General features: G+C 28.7%; 1 protein-coding gene across 1 annotated transcript; it reads right to left on the bottom strand.

Annotated features, from left to right (window-relative positions):
• Positions 1 to 34: 34 nt before the first annotated feature.
• Positions 35 to 2,250, bottom strand: LOC112681651 (phytoene desaturase-like; the record flags this gene model as incomplete). Its single annotated transcript, XM_025551908.1, has 2 exons — positions 2,020 to 2,250; positions 35 to 630 (listed from the first exon to the last, which is right to left on the bottom strand). A coding segment is annotated over exon 2 (590 nt), but the record flags the coding sequence as incomplete, so codon positions are not given.
• Positions 2,251 to 9,909: the final 7,659 nt, after the last annotated feature.

Here is a 9,909-nt window from a genome sequence, read left to right as displayed (position 1 = left end):
ACTTATACATTTAATTACATAATTATATACATACCCTAAGTACATAGCTTGAAATGTGAAAGCTTTTCTCATGTAATCGCTTTTAAAATATTTACATGCTCTGTTGTAAATGGTATCCAAAATATGTAGTTGTATTACGTCTGATAAAAGTTTCGGATGAAAAACGTTATACCAATGCTGAAAATCTGTTTTGAGTGCAACCTTAACGCTTCTCTGATAATGCACGTGAGATTCTTTTAAAAATTTTAAGAAGTTAATCAACGTAGATTCGTTACTGCCTTCATATCTTTCTAATGAACGAGATAGTTTAGCCAAATCAGTGGTAAGTTCAAACTGTTTTCCATCATGAAAATGTACGCTATAATTAGATGGACATTTCAATAATTCGATGTGGTCATTAATGTCTTCTCCCAAATCTTCAAATGTTTCTTCGAAAATTTTCGGCATCAAGTATAATGATGGACCTTGATCAAATCGATGTCCATTTTGGTTTATTATTGAACATCTTCCACCATTATATGAATTTTTTTCGTAAACTTTTACATCAAATCCTTTTTTGCTTAGCCTAGCAGCTGCAGCCGTACCACCAACTCCAGCCCCGATGATGATTATCTTAATTGGCATTATGACCTATAACCAGTGTTGAGATTAGATAAATACATTTTTATCGAGATAAATTAAATGATAAGTTTATTTTAAACTTCGAAGAGTAATTTTTTTGAGAGCAGACCTTAGATCAGTGATTCTAACCTTTTTAGATTCATATTACCTTTATCCATTAGAATCGAACACTGTATTGACCTAACATTGAAATATTAAATAATATTTTGACTAATGATTTTATATATTTTATGAGCGTATTTATTTAAATATAATGAATATAATTTTTATATAATGACCTAATTCATTTGAATTAGGTCACTGTAATATAAAATTAATAATTCACGGTTTGTTGTTATAAATAAAATGATTACAAATATTTTATAGATTGATTATTTAATGTTCAAAGAATAGTGTAACACGTTTGGAAAGTTTGAAGTATTTTAACGATGTTAATACTTCATACACAAACGTTAATAAGAAATTACAAAAAATGTCTATAAAATATAGTAAATATATCCAAGCATTATGATTAATATTTATATAATAACAATCTAATAAATACTATCGTATAACCAAAATGTATTGAAATTGTACATCATTTCGTCAATATTTCATTTTCTATTGATTATTCTATTCTGTTGGTCGGGTTTTCCGACATTTTAATTTTGAAGCGTGTAATGAGCATTTAAAATATAACAATAAAAAAAACATCATAACTCGCTAAAAAATTAAAATATCGGAATAAACCGACCAACAAAACACAGATAATGTTCTTCCCTTAAAGTTTGATTATAGGTCAGTTTACTCTAATATTAAAGCTAACATCACTACATTTGAATCACTGAACGCAAATTTGTTATAATGTCAAACGGAGACAACACATGAGGGTGGGACTACGGACAAGGGTGACTACAAGCAAGCGCAGATACAAGTCTAAGAAAGTAAGAAAGACTTCATACAATTCGTCACGCTCAACGAATTATGGAAGTAATTCATTTTACTACCCCCTCCCCCTTTTTTTTCATTTATAGATCTGCGCTTGATTACGAGTACCTATATGGTAACGATTTTTTACGGTTAAATAATGAATAATAATTGAATCAGTCATTTCGAAAAGACCATATCTCTATAAAATGAAAATTGTTAGGAAACGTAAAAAACTATTTTTAGAGATCAAAATTAAATTTAGATAAAATTGAAAATTGGTTGAATTATTTAATTCCCTTATAAAAAACCAACTATGATATGGCAGTCTCGCAAGAAATATGCATTATTATTAGTTAAACACATCTATAACATAAAACTAGTTTTGAAAATGTATGTAGAAATGGCCTTTTCGAAATGACCAATTAAATTTGGTTTCCAAATGTAAATTCCCCGTTCGGCACAATAAGTAAATATAAATTAATTACTCACAAAGTTCGGTCAGCCGCTACCTATTACTAGATTTAAGTAAAAATGTTTTTATATAACTGTTGGTGAAAAGCGCCCACGAAACAATAATAACAAATAAACTGTGGCGATTAGTGCGCACACGTAATAACCAACAAAATAACAATCAATTTGACGCCGAGTAAAAGGAGAACAACGAGAAAACAATAGAAAACATGAATATAAAGTTAATGGACATTTGATTTTTGTCTATTGGTCTTGCCACAACAACGTACAGAACAAGAAAACGGCGACCGCGTTAAAATATTTGAAACCCGTCGAACCGGCGGCGAATGATAACGCGTTAGTTATTACGTTTCATTCGCTGCTAATTATATAATATATTGGATTGTACTTGAGTCTACGAGCGTTTTTACTCGATAATCAAATAAATAAATGTTATATAACTCACAACACAATTAACAAAAAATTAAAAACAATTTGAATATGTTTGTGCGTGTGTGTGTAGACGTCTGGTCGGCTGATGACCGCGAATTCGAGTTATTGCGCTAACGAGATGATGCAGATAGACGCTGATAAAGACACGCGCCCACAATCATTAATCATTTATGGAATTAATCTTGATCTACCGGTTAATAAATTAAAATAATATAACCATAATGCATCAACCGAATTCATATTGTAACTTTATTTATGGTGTGTTGCTGTCACTATACCACACCATCATTTTAATGTCGAATAACCATTCATATGGTTATTTTAATCACATTTTTTTCCCGAGTAACTATTGTTACTGAGTTGAAAGTACATAACATATCGATAAAATCAAATTTTCTAAGAACATCGTTGTTCAACAATTTTTTTTTTTGTCCAACCGATGAGTTATATTACGAAAAATAGCTAAAAAAAACTTGAACATTTCATGAATCCATAAATATCTTACGGAAAAGTTAAACTTTTTTTAAAACTATGATAGTTTAAATACTTCATGAAATTTCAGGTCTTCATAATTATTTATTCTTTAACAATGAAAAAACAATTTAATTTATCGATAACCAGTACTTCGTACATGTTGCCGGTTTAGTTTTTTGTAATTTTTTATCAGTTTTTCTCAATTATTACAAAAACCAATGAACAAATTTTAAAAATTAATCTCATGGAACAAACTATAGAAAAAAAATTAGTACCTGAAACAATCACTCTATTTGATGATTATAAATAAATAATCTTGTAAAGTTAAATTTTGTTGAAATTGTCCAAAAGTAAGATAAAGACAAATTATTTCAATTTATTCTTTAATATTCTTTATGGGTATTCTTAATTTAACCTTTTTGCTTTCCAATAATTAACAATTAAATGTATATTAATTTGTTTATTTGTCAGGGCTCATTGTAAAAAATTTACTGACATGTATAAATTAAATGAAAGTAAATAAATTAAATAAAACTATTGTTTTATTAGGTAATGATTATTATTTTTCAAATTAATTTAATTGAAACAATTTTCGAACAAATATAAATTACTCCATACCCGTTACGTATTATTTTTTTATCCATTAATATCTCACTCGTAAAACACAACAAACCTTAATTGATTTTTATTCTTGATCCTTATAGCTTATTAAAAATTGAAAGTGTAAGACCAAAAAAAAAAAAAAATGTTTAAAAATTGAAGATGCTTTATTAAAAAAAAATTATTATTATTTTTTGACAGTTAAATAAAAATGTTTAATAGTATTTGAAAATTAATTAAACTAAACTATTTATTCTACATAATTAAAACGTCATTTTTATTTCATAAATAACAGTTTTTTGTACAATATGCCAATAATAAACCTTGATTGAATAATTATATTATTAGCATATGACTTAATTTAATTTTTAATTTATTTAATTGAATAATTGAATATTATATATCTCATAACACATGTTTTATCATTGTACCAAATCTTATCAAATAATATATTTATCGAATTGTGTTATACTGTTCCCACTCAGCCCTAAGTTAAAAAAAAAATGTATTTGTTTATTTTCAAAAAAACTGATAATTAATATGTATAATTATTATTTTAACTTGATTACATACTAATACTAAATAATGAAAAATAATATGATTTTTTTTTCAATGCACTTTATTAAACTATTATTCGACTTATTATTAAATACACTTTACATTTTCATGAGCGTGCTACTGTTAAATGTTTTTAATAAACTGGGAAAAAATATTTATCAAATTTGATGATACTTAAGTAATATAATAACATGATACAATAATTACAATTTATTTATTTACCATAAGGTACGTAGTACTTACTATATTATGCAATGATTGGCATCTAGCCCATTTGTCTAAAGACTCGAGTTAATTTTTTTGAACGTCTAATAATATTTTGTCCTGAACTTTGAAAAGTCAATTTTTTAATGATAAGCAACGTCTGTTTTTAATATTTCAAAATTATAATAGTTAATATTCTCTACAAGCATTATATTGTAAATTAAATAATTGCATAAATAAAATAAATATATATAAATATACAGGTTACATTCTAGATCTTGATTGTAAAGTTTCAACCTATTACTTATTATCTTTAAACAAATGTTTACATCCTCTAACAGTTTGATAACCGTCGTACTTACCGTTCATTTGATGGTAAATGCATATTGGTATTCTTTCGGTGTATATGGAAGCTGTTTGCTTCATCATGTCCTGATGACAAAATGAGTATCATCTTGTTGTGTAAATCATATTTGTATTTTATTGTACGTGTTCAATACATTTTACCATTGCCGTATAATACGTAGCAATAACTTTTGGCTATTTGGAATACACTATTTTATATCACTGATTGTCCTTTGTGTCGAACTAATAACGAAGTCATAGATGTACAATGAATTTTGCAATATTCACTTGGTCCAGGTTTTTTTAACAAGAATCCTCGTACTCGATGTTTAGAGATAAACATATCCGTTCATCGTGAGCAGTGGCGTAGCCAGGATTTTTAAATGGGGGGGGGGCTAACCACTTTTTTGGATAAGTAAGGTAAGAGAGGATACGAGAATTCACCTTTAACTCCCCCCCCCCCACCATCTACTACCAAGTTTCTAAACTTAATTCAAGCATTTTAATATAGTTTTAAAAATATTTATTAATATATAATTTATAATAATAATAATAATTTTGGTTTTAGTGTTCAGTCCCTTGCTCCACTCTGACAGCTGCATCCTCTTTGGCAAATTTCTGGCAAATTCAGTTATTATTTCACTTTCATCGAATTGCTCTTTTTTTATTTATATAAGCCATAGCTAACCCATTCAGTCTGTTTTCCGATATAGTGCTTCTTAAAAAAATTTTTAAGCGATTAAGTGCTGAAAACGTTCTTTCCCGAGTGAAAGAGGTAACTGGTAACGTGGCGAATAATTGTAAAAGTATTTTAATGTTAGGTCGAAGATTGGTGCGATGAGAGAGTGAATCAAGAGCAGAATTCGGTTTTGGAATAAAGAGTAATAATAAATTGGTAAAAAGAGAATTCATTAGAAAATGTTATATCTAATTTTCTACTTTTCGTAAAAAAATTGAAAGTTTTATGAATTTTTAACAAATTAGTAGCGAATTTTGGTTTCCGTCGTGTGGTGTAAGAGTAGCGATACTCTAGTGGGGTTTTGAAGTGCGGTAAAGATGCATAAGCACCACGCGTCGAAAACGCCAGATGAAAACGTAGGTATACATATTATACACTTACGCGATGAAAATGCATAACTGTGGCATACATAACCACACAACGGTGGCACGTCGTAACGTGCGTCAAAATCACTCTAGTATGTCGCGGCACTAAAATTGTATACTCAAATATAAATTCGTTGTTATTATATTATACTCAGTTATTTATATCTCTCCAACTCTTTTGCTTTTTTATAATTATTACCATTACTTTCAAATCTTCTTGTTTTCTTCTTGTAAATGATTCATGTTATATATATATATATATATTTGATATAAATGTAAACATAGTTTCAAGAACTATACTTAAAGGTGTACGAAAAAATTAAATTGTAAAATTTTAAACTGTACAATGACTATAGGCGTGCCAGGTGTCCTGTGGCACACCCTGTGGCCCTTGGGTTTTTTTACGACTTTTATTCATTCGAGGACGAAGTTTAAATTTTAAGCTATAAATAGTAAAAATTAGATAAAATAAATTAGGAACTCCCAGTCTGGCGATAACGTTCATCATGAACACATGCTCTTAGGCTCGCTCCGTTATCAGTATTTTAATTACGTAAATACGTTTTCGTTTTCAACGTATATCATATTATGATTCGTTCCGGTAAAAGTCTACCTCGTACGCCTACGTCATCAAAAATAATATTATCCAGTACTCTTTCAAATTTTCCTCTTCACGGGGGGAAAAAGACCAAAACTTTCACCTCATCAAACCGTTTCGCTGTTCTCGCCTCACTTGACATTAACAATGACACTGTAATCGATGCGGCTCCACCTTCCTGCGAAGTCACTGTACTTTCATCTCTCCCTTCTGACCAGGCACAGCCTGCGGCTCCACCTATCTACATTTGGAACATCAATAACTTTTCTGCATTCAAGGATGTATTAATTAAGACCGTCGGCTTCAAGGGGGGTTAGTTAACATATAACTAACATATAAGTCCACTCCTTTGTACCTTATCGTCCGTCCAAACGGTTGTGTTAATTTCAACTTACTGTCAAATTATTTGATGGAAACTAACGCCAGTTTACATACTTTTCGTCCTCACTGTTAGCGTCCATTCAGAATCGTTATCAGAAACCTCCATCATTCCACTCTCAGTACCAATATTTCGTCCGCTTTGTTGGAAAAAGTACACCTAGTGAGGATGTCCATAATGTAAAAAAAAACAATTGTCCTCTCCCAATATTTTTTGTCGACATCGAACCCAATATTAATAATAAACATAACTACAACATCACTTCATTACTAAACACGAAAGTAGTGATTGAAAAACCGAACAAAAAGATATAAGGTCCACCGCAATGTTTCAATTGTCAAGACTATAGTCACATGTAAAACCATTGCCATCATCCATCGCATTGCGTCAAATGCGGCGAGGCTCATGAGTTAGATAGCTGCACCAAGGATCACTTCAATCCAGCTAAATGTGTCCACTGTTCCGAAAATCATACGGCCAGCTTCAAGGGGTGCCAGTTCTATCAAACTATTTTAAATCGCCACAAAATCAAATTTTCTAACTCCAAAAAAAATATCACACACACAAAAAAACTTATTCTTCGAGTCCCTCCCCAGTGATTCCTCTCAATCCATCTCGTCATATGCTGCTGCTACTTTTGGTTCAAAACGTAACATTAATCTGCAAAACTCAAATTTAAATTTAGCTCTTTCAAAATTCCTATCTGATTTAACATCCATATAAATTCTTTTCTTTCCGCTGTATTAATAATCAATTAATTAGGGCATTTACTTTTAATATTTCGTTGTTATTAAATACACTAATATTCCGTTCTGTTTACTTCTTATCTGACATTATATTCGTATTTATTATTAAATTATTATGCTCATTATGTTTAATTGTCAATTCAACTATTGTATCATGTTATCTATCAATATTTTAACTGTCAAACTATAATAGTTTATACTGGAAGTTCTTAATTAATAATAAAAAAAAAATTAGGATCTCCATTAAAAATGGCAAAATACCAACCCAAATATATATTTTTTTTTTTTTTTTTTTAGGAGAGAGGATTTGGTGAGATTTGGTAAGGTTCATATAAAGGAAAGTGGTCAAATTTTCTTCATGGCACACTAAACAAAATTCCTGCTACACCTATGACAATGACCTATAAATGACCAATAAATAAATAAAATAAATGATCATAACATTTTTTTTGAAATCCAGCTCAACTATTTTTCATTAATCGATAAGCGATATGTATGAAAAAATTTTTAATATATTTTCAAGAATTTCATCAGTCTCGCGGTGATAATCAGATTATACACACATGTCGTGTTCCACTCCGCATTTATTCTAATTTTATTGTGTTAATTAGCATCAATGAGATAATGGATATAAACGTTGTCCATTTCGTAAAATGGACAATAACGCGATATGAATACGATAAATAAATTTATTTTCAAACCTCTTCCCCTATTTAAAAAACCCTGCGTAAACCGCTGGTAGCACTCGAATTCGAGTAACGTAGACGTGGCCTCGAATATAAAATCTGACAAGTAGAAACAGCGCTTAAGAGTGTATTGTCATTACGTATTATGGTTTTATTGGTTTCATAGATTATTTAGTTACCTACCTTTTTCCTATTTATTTTTGATTGTGATTAATTTATCATCAGCTTTATAGTTTTATACTTGATTATACCTAGCAATAAATTATGCTAAAATGTTTCAGTATTCAATTTAATTTAAATTTCATGGGAGAACAATAATATTTTAATATCAGCTATAAGGTTAACTTTGTTATAATGATGAATATTTAATACATGGTAGATTAAGCACTTCATTAATATGTCCAAAGTAATGTATACATAGAAAAAAAAACCATCAAATTCAAATTCAAAGTGTCTTTCTATCGTAAACAAATACACTTTATTCGGTTATTGCGTAAAAGATTATTCATTCATTGTTATTCGCTTTTATAAGTCATTAAATTACAAGTACTGATTTACAATTTTCTTTAGTCAATTTTGTTTATTAATGATGTCATATACATATGTGCAACAATTTATTTTTTCTAGAAACCATCCAATCACACTATATAGGTATATGTATAGTATAACTTATTATTAATTTGCATATATGATTATACCAAAATATTATAATTGCATTTAGAATATTATGCATATATATAAAAAAAAAAACACACGACACAGCTATTACAAAAATATTAATATATTAGTTAAATAAATTGTTTACAGATTGAAGTAATAGGTTACAGATACTTTTATTTTAATAAAATATATGTATAGCAGTACAAATAATATAAAAAATTGATTTATATAATTAACCTAACCTAAAAATATATTTTATATACCTTTTTTTCCAGTTTAACCGAGAGACCAGGAGGGATGTTTTTCACATTTCTGACTCTCTGCCTTTCATGATATTTTATATACCTACAAACACGGACGTCGGCAGGAAATTTATCAGGGAGGGCATAATTAAATCAAACACTAAAAAGTATATTAAAAAAGGTATTCTTAGCAAACAATATGTCAGAATTATTATGTACACTTTAGTCGTTATTAAATAAAAATTGGTGCCTTCGCAGTTGTTCAATTTCAAAACTTGTTATAAAATGTTCAATTAATTTTTTCAAGGGGGGGAGGCAAATGCCCCGTTTTGCCCCACTTCTGGGCGTCCATGCCTACAAACTAATAATATTAGGCATACATTTTTTATCGGATAATGACGTACATAAGTAATAAAAAATTAAGAAGTTGGAATATATTATAATACATGAAATAATATTTCACATGATTAAATTAGTTCTGTATAGTTTAAAAATATTTTGTGAACATATTCTATTTTTATTAATAGAATCATTTTTATTTCATCTACAATTTTAATTTAAAATAACATATGTAATGAATGTTATGATAATGCAATACACTTATATACTTATTAAATTAATCCAACACCTTTTGAATATTAAAGTAATGAGCTTAATTTTCTTATAAATAACTTCAATAATACTCATCGTAGATATTATGTATAATAATATGTAATATTTTTATATGTCAATGATGACTACATATTAAAAAAATACCAAAATATAATCAGACCTAAGAGACCGATTAAAAAAGAAATACATTTTGACCATAAGTTAATTTCTACTTCATCCCCGAAGAACCGATCACATAACTGTTTTTCCAATAACTTTGCTCCACACA

Source organism: Sipha flava, unplaced genomic scaffold (genome assembly GCF_003268045.1).
Source record: "Sipha flava isolate LNK unplaced genomic scaffold, YSA_version1 19479_pilon_pilon, whole genome shotgun sequence".
Lineage (NCBI taxonomy): Eukaryota > Metazoa > Arthropoda > Insecta > Hemiptera > Aphididae > Sipha > Sipha flava.
This window is presented reverse-complemented; position numbering and strand designations above follow the sequence as displayed.